General features: G+C 32.4%; 1 protein-coding gene across 3 annotated transcripts in view; it reads left to right on the top strand.

The window, feature by feature from the left end:
* The window catches only part of MAPK10 (mitogen-activated protein kinase 10), a 165,123-nt gene that overhangs the window by 87,641 nt on the left and 58,941 nt on the right, over positions 1 to 18,541 (top strand). The window contains exons 6-7 of one of the 3 annotated variants that reach the window (XM_061191550.1): positions 528 to 693; positions 13,106 to 13,177. In XM_061191550.1, the coding sequence (XP_061047533.1) occupies positions 528 to 693; positions 13,106 to 13,177 (238 nt within the window). Of the gene's footprint in view, positions 1 to 527; positions 694 to 3,132; positions 3,205 to 13,105; positions 13,178 to 18,541 lie in introns of all 3 variants that reach the window. The other 2 variants (XM_061191551.1, XM_061191552.1) reach the window with 2 other exon arrangements.

Below are 18,541 nucleotides of genomic sequence, written 5' to 3'. Positions count from 1 at the left end.
CTGTAGTTGGTTTTGTTTAACATTTTGTTTCAGCTCATTGAGAGTCAGCGTCCAAGGCTTCTCAGAAATTCTGATTGGCAGAGTCATATGTGCAGCTGAAACAAGACAGTTCATTTCCACTGTTTCTGGTCGCATAAAGACAGCAGCCCTGATCTGCTCTTCTGTCTGGCCTAGAAATGAAGTATAAACTAAAAGGTTTATGTTGCCATAAGGAGAAACCTAACAGATGACAATAAATGATGTTTTTTTCTAAAAACCTCTTCCCAAGATGAGCCTAAATTGTAAAAATGATACAGTTCTCTTCTGGGTTTCAAAAAGCTTCTGAGGATGTTAAAACAAAGAAATCCCAAAACTAATTGTAAACTTCTTTTGGGAAGTACTCTTTTGCTTTGCATAGGGCTCTACAGTCAATGGTGGGTGGGCACCCATCAGTGCTATTGCAAGACTACCATGTTGATTGAGTAAATGGAAATCACATGTTCCATTTGATGCTAGCTTTTAATTTCTTCTCTTGTTCCTATTGTCAGGACTTGAAACCAAGTAACATTGTAGTCAAGTCTGATTGTACATTGAAAATCCTAGACTTTGGATTGGCCAGGACAGCAGGCACAAGCTTCATGATGACTCCTTATGTGGTGACACGTTATTACAGGGCCCCCGAGGTTATTCTGGGAATGGGCTACAAGGAGAACGGTAAGGATGCTTCTGAGTACCAGGCAAAGAAACTGTGAAGAAAATGAGTATGTGTTTTAGATAGCCAAGAGTAATGTTCTCTCTCATGTATATGAACTTTTTAAAAAGTAAGGCTGCCAGCTTTCATATTCAGAGGTTTTTAAAAAAATATTACTACGAAGAATCACTCATTAAACATGTAAAGGCTGTTGCTGAGAAGTAAGCTTGGTTAGAAGAACACTGAAATGTCATAGCTAAAAAGAATTGTAAATGGAGTCTGATTAAACAGTCAAGTGGATACTGATTAGCATACATGCTATAGATGTTGAGAAAAATTGCTATTTAGGTGGCAGCTGAGCTCAAAGTGAGTATAAACAGGAAGAAATCTATCTACTGCATTTAGCCATTTGGCTTTATGTCACTTCTTAGATTGATGGCTCTAGTCTTAGGAAAAGACAAACAAAAAGATACCACAAATCCTTGGAGCAAGAATATTCACAAATGCTCAATGCACAGTCAATTTAGAATAATCCAAATTGTTCAAGTTGGATAAGAATTTCTTTAATACTTTAAAGTGTTCCATAAGTAATAGTTAAGGTAGCAATTGCCTAGCAAGTTTTAATAAATTCTAAAACCATAGAGAGAGAAAAGTATTAAATTTTACACTATTGATTTTATGAAGAAAATCTAGTATTCATGAACACTTTAAAAGAAAAGGTAGAAAGAATCTTCAAAATGTATTCTAATTTGATTTTATTAAAATGAAGGATTTATAAAAATACTTATTAGAAAGCATTGCAATATATTATTTTTAAAAGAATATCTCTAATAAGTAATGAGGTGTATTAAAAAACACATCCACTATATTTAGGAATTAAACTTGTCTTAAATTAGAATTGTATAAATGCACTCAATGTACCTTTCATACTCATTTTGATATTCTATTTAGTTCCTGACAATCTATAAGTTTTGTAGAAATAATTATCATTGTATTTTTATGTGTAGGTGCTACAGAGTACTTTTATGAAAATTCCCTGGCCACCAAAGTTTTAAAAAATGTCTTTGTGCCCTTCCAGATTAGAAGAGAGCCAATACTTTTGTGCATTTGTGCAGAGGAAGGGAAGAAGTTCTTAGGAAGGTCAGGTTTACTTTGTTGGACAATGGGAGAATTCTAATCCGTTTTGACTTGGAGGAGGAAAATCTAGTCCTCTTCCCAAGGCAATACCACATCTAACTTATTTGGAAAAGAAGACAGTTGTATACATTCTTCATAAGTTATTTTTAAAAAATCAAAGTGGGAACCAATTAAAAAATTCAAGAAATCAAGAATCTACAAGAATCTGGTGGGGGAGGGGTGTTCTAAATTTGTTATTATGGATTTTCAGATCTTTGCTGTGCAGATGGCATGTGATCTCATCTCTTGTTCTTCCCTCACTAGAAAGGATTGCAAGTTGCTGCCTTAGTTTTTTGGCTTCTCCTGATCAATGGAGAAAGCACACCTAGCACCCTTGTGCTGCTCTCACCTCCATACAGGATAAAGGTTATCATGCAGAAAAACCTGCTTGCTCTGACAACGGGCATGCCCAGCTACCCTGTGCACCGAACCCTGCCTTCCTTCCCCAAGGAGGATTTTAGCCTAATGTTTCTGCCCCAGAGTTCCCTTTGTCCTTACTAAAAAGCGAGTTGGAAGAGGGTAAAGATTAGTAAGAGAAGGTGAAGCCTGTTTTGTTAACAAGTATGACAATTGAGGAACCTATGTGTGTAACAACTTTTTAACACGTTTAATACTTTATTTATGTCATGACTCCTTTATACATGTGCAAATTATTTATGCATCTTTTTTCTTGAAATATTTCAAACAGAAACAAAAACTGATACTTATTTACAAGAATAACTTCTGAAGGAAAAACTAAGTCTTGAATACCAGGGATTCCAATATTTCTGCCTTTAAACCATGGTTCCAGCCATTTCCTAGTTTCTTGGATTTGGTTGCATGTACCTTATTTTGGACCAAGAAAAAGGGGGTCTCTAGTTGCCCTCTTCCGTGTAACTGAATAGAATAGAAAATGGAAACAGCCATCCCTAAGGGTCGATTAAGATTATTTTCTCTGCATCCAGCAAATGACATCGAAAACCCTTTGGTGGCTTTTAGCTGTCACCTGGCATGGAGATACTTTTGGTTAAGCTGCTGCTTTTCCATGCTACCATTTTATGGCACTAAAGGGCAATCTAAGGCACTCATAAAGTAACTTTAAAAAATTAATTTGAGTTCTTATACTAGATGTTGTTTATGTGATATTATATTGCTCGTTTTAACTCACCTTTTTGACCAACTTTTGGTGGGAGACAAAATTTGTATCTTCTAATCAAACTGTTCTTTTTCCTCCTCCTTCAGAGATCAATTATCTTAGTTAACTTTACTCTCCTCCCTTTTCTTCACTTCCCTCTCTCTTATTCTAGTGGATATATGGTCTGTGGGATGCATTATGGGAGAAATGGTTCGCCACAAAATCCTCTTTCCAGGAAGGGACTGTATCCTTGTACCTTTTTGCTGCAGCCTTACCTGTTTTGTTCTCTCTCCCTTTAAACACATAATGATTTTGCCAGGAGAGTAAAGATAGAAGCAAAAAGTTGGGTAAGTGGTATAATTGTGACTAAAAAAAAAGTGATTATTTCTCTAATCTGACCAGTACTGAAGACTACGTACCTCAATGGTTTGTTTTAATTAAATTTTCAATGGGTTTTTTTCTTCTTAAATTTTCTTATCTGTAACTCAAAATAGCAGTCACTATTTGCAAGTATTATCCATCTCCCTTCTAAAACCATTTTATGCTTCAACAAATTTAGGCATAATTATTTCTCTACTTGCTGACATCTTAAGCTTCTGTCCAAGCCTTTATTGATTTGAATTACTCTTGACACTATATCCAGTCTTAAATAGTTTAATATAGCACATCTTCCTTCAAACAAGAACTTCCACATTTAAAAATCATAATTATTATTCAAATTGCTGGAGGTCAGGTGGGTTTAAAATAGGCTTTCCTCATCTGACTTGGACATGTGACTTAGATAATTGCTTTTCCAATGAAATTTAGAATTAAAGAAATGAAATATACAATGTGAGGAGTATAGTCAATTAAAAAAAAAAGCAGTGTTGATTTGTGTTCTACCACTTAGTCTTCTACTAGATTCCATCAGAAATTTCTTGGACAGGTATCTCTGATTTGGAATTATTAAAAGAGCTGATATATTTCTGAAAGGATCAAAAGTTCACTCTTTAACAAAGGCACATATATATGTTTGTAATATATCAATAAGAAAGTTTACATATTAATAGAAAATATATTTTTATAAATACAGAAATACCCTGTTAACACACAATTGTGCAAATCTAAGTACAACAACTGAGAACTTTAACAACGATAATGCAAGAGTGAGTTCAATATATTTATTACATTGGAAGTGTTTTAGAAATTGGCAGTAAACATGTGATCCATTACTATTAAGTATTGTATTTGATTAATAAGAAAGCTCTATTAGGAACTCTTATAATGTAAGAAAGATTATTATTGTTATTTAGTAGGAATAGAAGAAAAGGCCAATGATAAAAAAAGTCTGACAATAGAAAGTTGATGCCACAATGACCATGCATTTAATGTAGGCATTTATTTATTCTGCTGTATATTAATAAGATATTCTCTAAATTCCAATAGTAATATAATAGTAATGACATCTTCTACAGCTATACTATCCAATAGGTAGCCACTAGCCACATTAGCTCTTGAAATATGGTTAGTCTGAATTCAGAGGTGTTATATGTGCAAAATGCCTACTGGATTTTGAAGATATAAAAAGAAAACATGTAAAATATCTCAATTTTTATATTGATTATGTATTTAAATGATAATATTTCATTTTACTTTAAATTAGTTATTGAATTTATTTTGAGGATCAATTACATACAAATCATGTAGTTGGTTTGAACAATACTGTAATTCACATTCATATGTATTGATTTCATACAAAAGTAGGAATTTGTGTGTGTGTGCGTGTGTGTGTGCTTTTGTCTTTGGGGTACAGTACATTTCAGATTGAAAAAACCCAGAACTTCTCAATCAATTCCCAAAGACAAAATGTTACAAAATATCTCATTCCCATGTGACATTGTTGTTACAGTCACTTGATTCCCATGTAGCATGGTTCTCTGAGATCTAATTTAGCTATTCAGGCATTTATCAGGGTTCTTTTTCTCTTATTTTAGCAGTATTAAATTTAAAAGCCAATAAAATTAGGAAAAACTAAAACATTTTTGAACCCAAAATACCCTTCAGATAAACAAGCAAAGATAATAGCACCATATTGATAATTCTACATTCTTCCAGAAATTGTTCTCTTGGAGGTCTGTTTTTCCTTTTATCCTAGTTTATTTTTTAGAAAAATGTTTAAAACTGTAAGTAAATTGTGCAAATATCAATACGTAAAATATATATCCTTGATAAATATGGTCCTAGAAATTAAATAAACCCCAATACACAAAATGTAGATTGTAATAAGGGTTTGTATTCTGTATTCCTTTATCTCCTGTGATGATTATATAAAATACTGGTATCCGATAGCCTAGTGCCATATATTGCTGACCTATAAGTCAGTGGGGAAGTTACATAAAGTCATTATAGTGGCAAATATCTTGCTTAAGTTACATTTTACTTAAATATAGGTAAATAACTTTCAGATGAAATGCATTGGAATTCATTTTGCCTATAATTAAAATTATAATTTAATGTCTTAGTCATGACCATATTTAAAAATTAAACGAAACCATAGAAATCCCTATTAAACAATGGATTACATGTACTATATGTTTTTGAGTGGAATTGTTTCATTAATTTTTACATGAAGTTATTATCATTTTGTGATTAGAGCTTACTACCAATAATAAAGGGATCAGAGCATTGAAGTAACTTCACTAGGCCATGATGATCAGACACAAGTTTGGGGGCTGATGGAGCTTATTTATAGGGAGAAGAATCATACCAATATTTTAACATATTGAAATGATTCCAGCATTTACTGGAAGTAATATCAAATTTTAGTATACGCTAATTTATACCTTGACTACTTCCAAGATTCTTCAGAGACTTAAAAAAACAATCTAAGTGAATAATTCACTTAGAATTATTCAGAGTAAATTCTGTTGAATTTCTCTGAGGCTGAAAAATGATGTTATAATACTCTATCATCATAATCAACGTTATTCCTCTCTCTGAACAGCACTTTTTCATGCTCCTTTTTTAAAATCTGGACCCTAAGTAAAAGTAGTAAAACACCTTGAAAAATTGGGAAATCTTAAGAAATTATCATTGACGACCGAAGTTTTAGCTATTTTCCTCTGTTAAAATTGTATTTAACATTTTGCATTTTGAGAAACATTGTGTGGGTTTCTTGACTATTGATATGATCCAGATGGTATCACAAGGTAGTTTCTTGATGACTAAAAGTGTTGGCAACCTACATACATACATATTTTACTTTTTTACTTCTACTTTTATTAGTTTGCTAGCTTTTTTAATATCCAAAGGAACATTTATAAAGTGTTTGTTTTTCTTGTGTAAAGTGTTTCTTAATTATATAAACATACAGTATTATACACTCAATTTTCATTATGGTTTTATGATTAAAACCTATTTCATAGCATATATGCTGACAAAATATATAGTATTACTAATATTCTTGGACCCATGATGAATTTCAAGCCAGAGAACAATAAATATGCCAGGTCCATTATTTTATTTACATAGTCCAATTATCATATAAGAGGCATCAGTGACTTTATATTTCATTAAGATTTTGGTTTTTTTAATAATAACTTATAGTAAAGCAGTTTTATGATACTTCCTTAGAAGCTTTTTTTTGTTTTTTGTTTTTTTAAAGGACTATCTAGTTCCTGACTCCTTCCCTCCACCCCACAACCCAACCAGGGCATGCTGTTTTCTTGATTACTGAAGTCTCATATAATACCAGTATAGTTTTCATATAATACCAGTTCTTTCCTTAAGCCTGCTTCTTTTAAATATATTCTTTCTACCTTATTTTTTCCATTCTACTTCAAATGGTAGCACCTTTTTTGAGCAAGGTCTGTGATATTCCTTTATTTTGAGTTCTGGCCAAAGTTCTCTGGACCTGGGAAATGTTAAAAATAGGCACACCATATTCATTTGAAACTTCTGGACCTCAAGCATATTATCTCCAATTAAAGCTGACAGATTGCTAAAACACTGCCTCTTGCCTTTCCCTCTGAGGACATGAGAAATTTCAGTTAGAAAGAAAAGGATGTACATATAATCTTTCCAAGAAGCCAGGTTATTAAGGAACAGAGAATGATTTGCCAAAAATATATTTGAAGAAATGAAGAAAACATCCTCAGATTAACTGAGTATCATATCTTTTCTAAACTTGAACAAATGAAAATTAGGAATAATCAAAGTAAGGTGAACAAAAATTGGAGGTTGTGGATTATTATATCCATCTAGTACAGATAGATATTCTTAATCCTTCTTCCCTCTTTGAAATAACTCTGCTTACTTCCTAATAAACTTTTGCAGCTAATACATTGCTATATTCTGCATCTTCTATCTAATATTATGGTAGTACAACATTAATAATATATAATTTATGACTTTAAATAAAATTGGGATGTAAAAATTAGTCATTCTTTCACACCCATAAGCAAATTGCCAATAATCACAAACATTTGAAAAAATAAGACTTAATTTTTTTTTCTTTGTATTTGCTTAAAAGAATACATTTTCACCATGAATTTGTGAATACTCTATTATTATTACTTTGAGAAAATCAGAGTAAGACGGGAATCACTAGAATGGGAGCTGGAGATTCTGAGGTGATCTGAACAGATGGGAGGAGGAGAGAGTTATAAGAGCAAAATCCCTCTCCCAAGAAATTTAGAGTAGGCCAGAATGTAACAGAGGGTAGGATAAGGCATGAAGGTGATAAAAGGAGTTGAGAGAGATACACAGAAAGGGGGCAGAAAGTGAGGGAAGACACAGAGAACAGACTTTGGGGGTGGAACAGAAGGAAGAAATTGAGGAGATGGAACTTGACTCCTTGATGCCTTGGAGAGGAGCTATTAAGTGACCATGGACAAAGCTCCACTAGGACTGCTGGGTCCCCCAGGAGTCCCCTGTCTCCCGGAAATGGATATAGAAAGGTTTAAAAGCATATTATTTTTCTTTATCCCTCTACAGTTCTGTAGGCAGAGTACTGAAAGATCTTCAAAAATAAGGTGAACTATTTGAGGGGGTAAAACTGCAAACAACAAAACACATTCCTTAGTCACTACGTGTTCTATTCCATTCAAACTGTCCTTGGCCTGATTGGCCCTTAGGACAAAGTTTGTGAACAGTGATACCTATTGTGGGACTCTTTCTCCCTTCAGCAGTCAAATGAGTCTCCAGCGCATAAGGGCTCCAAGAACTTACTCTGGTCCTCTTAGCTTTAGTCATGTGACATCTCCTACCAACTTCAATTTACTGTATAAAATACCTCCTTTGCCTGCCTTACAGGATGGCTGTGATGATATCATTTGATACATATAAAACATTAGATGTTTACAAACATACACATAACTTTAAATACCTTTAAAAGATAAGGAACTTCAGTTTTTATGGTATGAAGTTAGTTTGGGGGCACTCCGGCCCAAATAACCTTCAAATTGAATTAGATAAACTATAAAAAATAGAAATAACCAAAAGACCACCTAGAATAAAAAAATTTCTCAAGTGATGAGAAACCAAAATTATCTGTGAATTAGACAGTAAAAGGAAAGAAAATGAATAGTTTGTCACTTACTAAAGCACTTCTTCAAGTTGATGTGCAGAATGAAGTGAGGATAATTACCCGAATCTTCAGGGAGCTTGTAATTAATTTGGTGATAATGTGAGACATTCAGAGCCAGCATTTACGATTTGTTCATCAGAACATGAAAAGTTTAAAGAAAAAAAAATTTTTTTCAACATCAGGATTTCTTTAAATTCCTTATTTGTGTACACTGCAGAATTACACGATTTTAATGATGACAATTTAAAATATTTTGTTGCAGTAAAAAATTGTTTGTCTTTTTATAAAAGAATATTTTGAAAATTCATTAGTCTACAGTTTTATTTATAATTTAACATAAAGCTAAAGATTTTCTCCTCTGTTGTAAGTTTAAATAGATATTCTTCTGTTTTGTTAAAAAAGCAAATCAATGATATGACATTTATAAAATAAAGGTTAGCCATTAATATGATGCCATAGAAGTCATAAAGAAGGAAAAGCAAGTTAAACAGGTGGTCTCAAGGAGAAAATCTTCCTCTGTTTCCTGGAATTAGAATATTTAGCATTGTGTTCTGTGAATGTTTTTTTATTTTTTTACTGAGATTCACAAGTGCAAAGTAGGTACATTCACAGTTTATTTATGCATATCAGTAGCCTTTTATAATTCCATCTTTGCGCTGAAGTTTAAAACAATGTGCTTTTGTAAAATATCTAATTAAATTTTAACTTTTAAAACAAACTTTTCAAAGAAATGATGTTCAGATTTTAGAAAACCATATTAAATCTTCTTCCTATTGTACTTTGAAGTATTCGTTGAAAGAAAATTTATCAAAGCCCATTGTCTGAATCGTATGCTAAATAAAGATATAATTAGGTTACGGAGAAAAGCAGTGTAGTCTCACAATTGCGTTACCAGAGCCACATAATCTCCTAGATAGGAAACATTTGCCAGGTTGCTGGTTAGAAGCTCACATCGTCCAAAAAATATTTCATCATAGATCACAGTCCAAGCCACTGGGGTGTGGAAGTAGCAATAAAGTGCTTTCTTTATTTAGATTTAAACTGCCAGGACCTATATTATATCATTTCTATCACTTGGCTAAAGTAGAAAAAAGATAATTTAGTATAATCTAATGCCTGACAAATAATACACTTGAGATTTTCTCACCTAGAAAACTTATAACCATATTTTAGTAACACCAAAACTTACTTAACATTCCTTCTAATTCCTTAGAAGACATTCTATAAGTTCCTTCTAAGGAAAGTGACTCAGTTTCTGCCTGTCACAGTTGCAAATGAATCTGCTCTCTGCCTCTGGGAATACTGATGATGAGAGGGGAAATGTAATGAATCAGAACCATAAAAGCAACCAGAATTCTACCTCGGCAGCATTAGTGTACAAAACTCTTATGGAGACCCAAATACCATATCAGACTGTCTCAGAAAGCATCAAAATCCAGTTTCCAACTGTGATTGAATTTGCCAATTTCTTCTAAGGTCTATTCACAGTCAGTATTCATTGGAATATCTTGAAATTTTCATAGAATAATCCAGTTTCACCCTGATAAGCAGATATGCATATTAGATGAGGGAAGGCTTACTACTACCCCTGGTCCCAACAAGATTTAGTACCAAATTCTTTTATCGCCTATTTCCTGTTTTAGTTGTGATGACTAATTAATAAAATTTGATGCAATGGCTTTCTCTTGAGAAATCATCCTGTCTTGAGTAATAAAAATCTATATAAATTCATGTGCATATACTCTACTTTTATAATTTATAATAATAGAGCTTATCATTTCCAGGCACAAGGCTTAGCATTTCCGTGGCATAAGCATGGATAGTCTGTAGGAATAGTGAATCATGAGGGAAGTTAAATGGAATTTGGAAATTGGAGAGATTTCCAGGGCACTATTACTCAGAAAAGATACATTAAATAAAGAAAATGGAATTCAGTATATTCATCAGTAGTTCAGATCTTGAGTTTATATATCTCTGCATTATTTTTATGTGAAAGCTTTGTGATCTATTGTCTATTTTAGCTTCTGACATGAAGATAAATTTCCAAAACTGTTCTCCTTTTACTTTGAAATATCTGTATCCAGCAGAGCCACACAAATGAGAACTGGGAGATATAGCAGTTATTAAACCAACAACAGTCTAGAACCAACTGGGATTGAAGCAATACCAGGACTAAGATTCCATGTAGGTCATCTGTTGTTATTGTTGTTGCTGTTGTTTAAAGGCATAGGTGAGGGAGAGTGAAAATCAAGGGATTTTAGTCTGAAAATTTTCCAGTTTTAGAAGAGTGGCTGGAGATCATAGATTATATTCACATATTTTAAGATTATTATTTGGATTAGGGAACAGGGTAATTCCTGTTTAGATAATGGAGAGAAGTTCCACAGAGTCAGCTGTGATGTGGAATGCCTTTCTAAGTGGTTTCAGCAGTGAAAAGGATTGCCCAGTGAGTAAGCTTTCCTCATTGGAAAAATTTCTTAATTATGTATATAAATACAAGATACAATATAATATTATATAAATATAAAATAAATGAGCCTTCCCTATATATATTTAATTCCAATATATAATTTATATATGCATATATGTATATAATTTATATATGTATATATTTATACACATACTTATATATGTATATGAATATAATTTATATATATATATAATACATGATGATACATGTATTATATACATACATAACTAACATTTATTGAGAACTTACTATGTACCAGACAATGTGGAAGGCTCTTTACCCGGCATAATCCTTTTACGTCTTAAAAAAAATTTACATGATAAATACTGTCTATCATCCTCATTTTAGAGGATGAAAAGAGAGATGAAGTAACTTGGCCAAGGTTATACAATTAGAAAGCAATGGAGTTGGTTCTGCAGCAGAAAAAAATGAGTTTCTGCCAGAGATAACATAGAAGAGATATTTTTTGCATTAAATAAAAAATAGAAATAGAAGTTTTCTAACTAGCAGATAGGTTTGTGGCAGAAATAGCCTTTTCCAAATGTTTAGATGCAGGCAAGAGAAAACTTGTTTACTGAGTTTATAGCTGTATAGTTTTTTACCTATCTCTCCCACAATATCTATAAAAAATAGATACATGGTAAATAACAACTTAGACTGGTCACTTTGGACAGTATGATAAGAATATTTGCAATTCAAAAGCAAATACCGTTTCAGAGATTTTTTTTCCCTTTTAATCAAGTTACTCACAATACCAACCTCTTGTGAGACAGATATTATCTGGAATTACAAATGCATTAATAATAAAGGGATGCACAACTGTTTGCTCTATCTTTCCCTGATATTTTTGCATGTCACTTGCTTTCCTAAAGTGGAAGCAAAACTAATTTGCTTCTCTGGGTATGCTTATCACCTTCAAAGCTGTAACCATTTCTTTGCAGTGATCACTCTGTTTAGATGTTAAGTCAAACTTTGGAAACTTTGAGTTTAACCTGACTGAGATTTTCACACTGGAAAGAATCTTATGAGGAATTCTGTAAGGTTACTGCCAAATTACAAGATGTAATTTGAAGAGTAACTGGAGCAAAATTATAGTGTGCTGCTGCTATCCTAATGCCTTTCCCTATTTGTTCCCCCTCAAATTCCCTTATTCTTCTAGGTTATTTTCCCCCATGAGAATGACCTACCTTTCTTTCTGAGTTTTAATAGGAACACGTGAGTAACCGAGTATAGTTAAAGAGAGATTTCACTTTCTTGCTTCCCTATTTTGCCCCTCCCTGAGTATCCTCTGCCCTAGCTTCCTGGTTTTAAGTTCTGGATGATAACTGGCAATAGCAGAGAGACCACTGTAATTTCACCTTGAATTCCAGGTTTCTTTTGATTCACAGTCTCAGAAGAAGGGTCACCTCTTTAAGTCATGTTGTTCATTTCATGTCAAACCACCTTGTTTTGAAAGCCAACATTTCTTACCATTATAAAGCAACCGTGCTTATGAGGATAAGACAAGGCTTCCAGTTTAGAAGCATGCTCCTTTGATGGGAGTCAATGAAACTGAACCAGCATATTCCAAACACTCATTCTTGGACTGGCATTTCACTTCTGGAAATTTATTCATATTTATAAATAAGAGTAAGTGTGTTTTATAAAAGAAACCCTTTCTTCTGAGGTTGCTGGCAGCTCAGCTTTTCTTTCTTTTTTTTCTCCAAGTATAGTATACAAAAGAATGAAAGAAAAACCATTTTGCATGTTTCCCATATTAACACAATCTAAAATAATTTATAATACAAATCAGTAGGATTCTAGCAGATGAATGCAAATGAGACCTTTTAAATCAGAAACTAAATTAATCATTGAATTATAATTGCAAAATAATATTATCATACATTAGGTGGCATTGAGTGGCATTGTTAGTTCAGTTACATAGCAGAAAGGGTCCTGACATTCTTGTTTTCTTCCTATCCACTGTTTTAAAGCACTGTAAGACTGGCCTCTTATCCAGTCAGCAAAAGGTCAGACTGTTGCTCCATGGCATGTGTAGGCAAGTGTTTTCGTTTATTTGCTGCTCTATTCCTGTCTTCTTGTTTATCTTCATTTCATTTTTGTTTTCAGTTGACATGTGGTCAGTAGGGTGCATCATGGGAGAAATGATAAAAGGTGCAGTGCTGTTTCCTGGCACTGATCGTATCCTTCTTAGCAGCCAGTGGTCTCTATGGGTATCATTCTCAATCAATTCCTTTTGGTGTCCAGTACAATACTGCTGATGGTATATTCTCACTGCCCTTAGAGGGGTTCTGGAGACTCCAACGCCAAATGTTTACCAGCTGGCATCATGGTAGGGTAACCTTGTCTCCTAGCAAGATCTTATGTGGATAATACAGTATCAGATATGGAACATTCAACATGCTATCCAAAGGTCTGCCTTAATTCAGTCCTATGAAATTAATGACAGTGATATACGCTACTGTTTTTTGTTGTAGATGTTTTAAAATTAAGTTATATTCATAGCTAGATAATAAATGACAGAATCTTTTAGTTTAAGATTAAATATTTATGCTTTTATATCATAAGAATATTCACTTGGCATGGAAATCTTTTATCAGTTAGATTTATGTGTACTCACAAATGTAATAGGTTTATCATTAACACATAATCAGAGAGCATTCATATGAATTTCATTTTAAAATTGATCTTCTAAAATTATTTTTCTCATTTGCTTAATTTCTAGGAATAATAGCTCCATTCCTGCTCTTCTTTTCTCCACATTATTAACAAGTACAATAATTAAAACCTCATTAATAGTACTGATTATATGAAATATCTGAAGAGACCAAATTTACATCACTTGAATAAGTAAAAGTGATCCTCTCTTAAGCAGCTAATAATTAGCAATTAAAGATTCTAGAGGCTCTGCAGTATTAAAAAGATATGGATAATGTGAATTAGTATACGGGTTTATAATAACTTATTTTCTTTAGTTAGTTAAATATCCTCCTACATGCAGTCACTTATGAAAATATTATATCCTCACCATACTAAAGATAAAATGATCATTACTTAAATGATAATTCAAAAACAAAATCAAGCCTATAGTAATGGTGTTTTAAAGTATAATTAAAGTAAATCTAATTACTAATATTATAGCCTAATCATATTATAATTAGCCATTTGCTCTGAGGATTAATATATCACATATATATAGTTGCATACATATATTCTCTGTATGTATTAAAGGACCAGTTTACAAAATGACCGAGTTAGGCACTCAGTTTTTGTAGAATAAAAAACTTAACCTGAAATGTTTTGTTTAGTTAAAAATAAAGCTGCACTACTTTTAACTCTATTCTTACTGAAAACTTTTTTCTAGTTTTATATATGACACACATTTATTTCTAAAAAATTTATGTCTATATTGCAGTATTGTCTCCTACATACGCATTTTACTAAGTAGCATCTATAAATTTGCCACATTCATGTTTATGTTAATGCTCTTTAAAAGTATATTGGTGTAACAAAAACTAAATTCCTTCAGATTTTAAACAAACAGGATTTCTTTGATTCCCAACGAATTATAAACTTGAGTTTGGCCTTTGAACATGAACATGAAGCAGTTCTTAAGTTTTGGCTAATTTTAGACATTTGATAAAAATAGACTCAGTCTGTTAACTCGATACTCTTTGATTTTTCAGAAGTTCATTTTGCTTGAGTAATTGATGACTGAAATGAATTATTTGCCACCTGTAAATTAAAATGATTGATTTTCATTACTTTTCCTACATTTTCTATTAAAGAAAATCAAATCAGATTTCCACAACTGAGTTATTAAGTATGGATTAACATTTCTTAGAATCCATTTTTTGGAAGAAGTTCCTTGGTTATCATTTCTTAACTTGGGTGTCAAAATCCCTTATAAGTAAGCCTTTGGGTTGCTCCTAATGTTAAAAAGTCTCATATTAGATGCCTTTTCAATACTTGAGCTTGATATTTTTATATTGGGTCATTTCTGGAGCGTTTGTGTAAGGATACATTTGTAAATTTTTTGAAGGGCAAATGGGAATTATTTTCTAAAGCGTCTTCTCTCATTGTAAGATGTGGTCTTTTCACGATTTCAAACATGTAGGTAAGTTTAAACCAGTACTTTTCAAGCAAACAAATTATGAACACTGAGTATCATAACATTAAGCTCTTAAAATGCAAGACAGATTACTTATTTTTAAAAAATTCCCTATTATTAAATATGACTTTTCTGAAAGTGACAATAAAATCATATCTAAATCTATTAGATATATAATATGTATAGTATACATCTATACAATATATCATAGGGAGTCATATTATTTTTAATCAACATATCCTTATTTATATGAAGACATTCTCAAAATAAATGATTGATAAAAGTCCTTGTGATATGAGCTATGCATATCTTAATATATAAAATAACTCAACAGCAAAACTTAAAATATTAATAAGGTCTTATACCCTTTATCTTTTATGCCTAAACAAATTCAACACAGTATTTTTAGCATTGAGAAATTGATACCCCAAAACAGTTCATTTATATGCTATTTTATTAATAGATGTATTTTAAGATACATACTAATTGAATTTTATTCAAATTAAATGTGTTTAACTTTCTGCAGAAGAGTCAGAATTCAACTATTGAGATACTTTTCTATTGGGATATCTCCTAATGAATTTCACCCTGGCAGACAATTTTACTTTAAAAATTACAAAATATTTTATATTACACAAGTGAATTAATATTAAATTCATAGCTTTTGAAGAAGATCAATAAAATGAACGAACATATACTACTGCTCAGGTTAAAAAGTAGAACATTACCAATACCTTTGAATTTTTTTGTGTGCTCCTCCTCAATTCTATCCTTTCTCTTCCTCAGAGGACACCACAGTCCTAAAGACAAGTTTTTACAAACTCCTTGACTTTTCTTACATTTTTACCACATGCATACTTAACCCTAAGCAACATTTTATTTAGTTTTATCTGTTTTACATACTGTACTATCATTATTTTGTGACTTGCTTTTTTTAAGTTAATATTATATTTTTAAGATTTATCCATGTTGATGCATCAGAAATAGTTCATTCATTTTCATTACTGTATAGTATTCCAGTCTATCAATATTCTACAATAAATCCATTCTCCTATAAATAAACTTTGGAATACATTGAGTTTTTGGTTTTGCTTTCATAAACAATGAATATATGTCTCCTGGAGCACATGGACAATTTTCTTTATGATAAATGCATGGCCTCATAGGTGTGCACATATTAAACTTGACTATGTAACATCAGATTGATTTCCAGAGTAAAAGTATATAAATGTAACTGTCCACTCAACATCCTCACCAACTATTGATATTGTCAGATTTGTTTTTAAATTTGTTAGCAATCTCTTGGATATAAAATCCTATTTCATTGGAGCTTTTATTTACATTTTCTTTACAAGCATCTTTTCCTGTTTATTGGCCATTAGTATTTCCCCCTTGGTAATACGTTAAAAATTTTTTTTAAAACAATTTTTTTCTATTGTATTTTAAAAAACAGATTAGTAGGAGTTCTTTATTTATTCCAGTACCTAATCTTTGTCCATTTTATGTGTTGCAAATATCTTCTCCCTATATTTAGATTATTTTCCCATTTTATTGTGTAGTGATTTTGGAATTTGGCAATCTGTTTTTATTTTTTTTTTTTATAGTTCATGCATTTTTATGTCTTGTTTAAGAATCCTTTGATGCCTTTATATTCTCTTGTAATTTTGCTGTGAATGTTTTAAAGTTTAATCTCTTATATTTAAGCTTTTAGTTCACTTGGAAATGATTTTTGTGTATGATGTGAAAGAGGGATTTCAGTTCCATTTACTGATTAGCTTATTCTTTCTTCATTGACCTATAAGTTTTCACATTTAGGGGGAAGGGGTATTAGATTCTGGGCTCTATATTCTGTTCCACTGGCTTGTTTGTCTATCTCTATACCACTACTACCCTTTCTTTCTTTTTTTTTTTTTTTTTAACATCTTTATTGGAGTATAATTGCTTTACAATGGTGTGTTAGTTTCTGCTTTATAACAAAGTGAATCAGTTATACATATACATCTGTCCCCATATCTCTTCCCTCTTGTGTCTCCATCCTTCCCACCATCACTATCTCACCCCTCTAGGGGGTCACAAAGCACCGAGCTGATCTCCCTTGCTATGCGGTTACTTCCCACTAGCTATCTATTTTACATTTGGTAGTGTATATATGTCCATGTCACTCTCTCACTTTGTCCCAGCTTAACCTTCCCCCTACGCGTATCCTCAAGTCCATTCTCTAGTAGGTCTGTGTCTTTATTCCCGTCTTGCTCCTAGGTTCTTCATGACCATTGTTTTTAGATTTCATATATATGTGTTAGCATATAGTATTTATTTTTCTCTTTCTGACTTACTTCACTCTGTATGACAGTCTCTAGGTCCATCCACCTGACTACAAATAACTCAATTTCTTTTCTTATTATGGCTGAGTAATATTCCATTGTATATATGCACCACATCTTCTTTATCCATTCATCTGTTGATGGACACTTAGGTTGCTTCCATGTCCTGGCTATTGTAAATAGAGCTGCAATGAACATTGTGATACATGACTCTTTTTGAATTATGGTTTTCTCAGGGTATATATCCAGTAGTGGGATTGCTGGGTCATATGGTAGTTCTATTTTTAGTTTTTTAAGGAACCTCCATACTGTTCTGCATAGCGGCTGTATCAATTTACATTCCCACCAACAGCACAATAGGGTTCCCTTTTCTCCACACCCTCTCCAGCATTTACTGTTTGTGGATTTTTTGATGATGACCATTCTGACTGGTGTGAGATGATATCTCATTGTAGTTTTGATTTGCATTTCTCTAATGATTAATGATGTTGAGCATTCGTTCATGTATTTGTTGGCAATCTGTATATCTTCTTTGGAAAAATGTCTATTTAGGTCTTCTGCCCATTTTTGGATTGGGTTGTTTGTTTTTTTGATATTGAGCTGCATGAGCTGCTTGTAAATTTTGGAGATTAATCCTTTGTCTGTTGCTTCATTTGCAAATATTTTCTCCCATTCTGAGGGTTACCTTTTGGTCTTGTTTATGGTTTCCTTTGCTGTGCAAAAGCTTTTAAGTTTCATTAGGTCCCATTTGTTTATTTTTGTTTTTATTTCCATTTCTCTAGGAGGTGGGTCAAAAGGATCTTGCTGTGATTTATGTCATAGAGTGTTCTGCCTATGTTTTCCTCTAAGAGTTTGATAGTGTCTGGCATTACATTTAGGTCTTTAATCCATTTTGAGTTTATTTTTGTCTATAGAGTTAGGGAGTGTTCTAATTTCATTCTTTTATATGTAGCTGTCCAGTTTTCCCAGCACCATTTATTGAAGGCACTGTCTTTTCTCCACTGTATATTCTTGCCTCCTTTATCAAAGATAAGGTGACCATATGTGCGTGGGTTTATCTCTGGGCTTTCTATCCTGTTCCATTGATCTATATTTCTGTTTTTGTGCCAGTAC

The sequence above is a fragment of the Eubalaena glacialis genome, chromosome 5 (genome assembly GCF_028564815.1).
Source record: "Eubalaena glacialis isolate mEubGla1 chromosome 5, mEubGla1.1.hap2.+ XY, whole genome shotgun sequence".
NCBI lineage: Eukaryota > Metazoa > Chordata > Mammalia > Artiodactyla > Balaenidae > Eubalaena > Eubalaena glacialis.
Note: the sequence above shows the minus strand (reverse complement) of the source record. Positions and strands in the feature narration are given on the sequence as shown.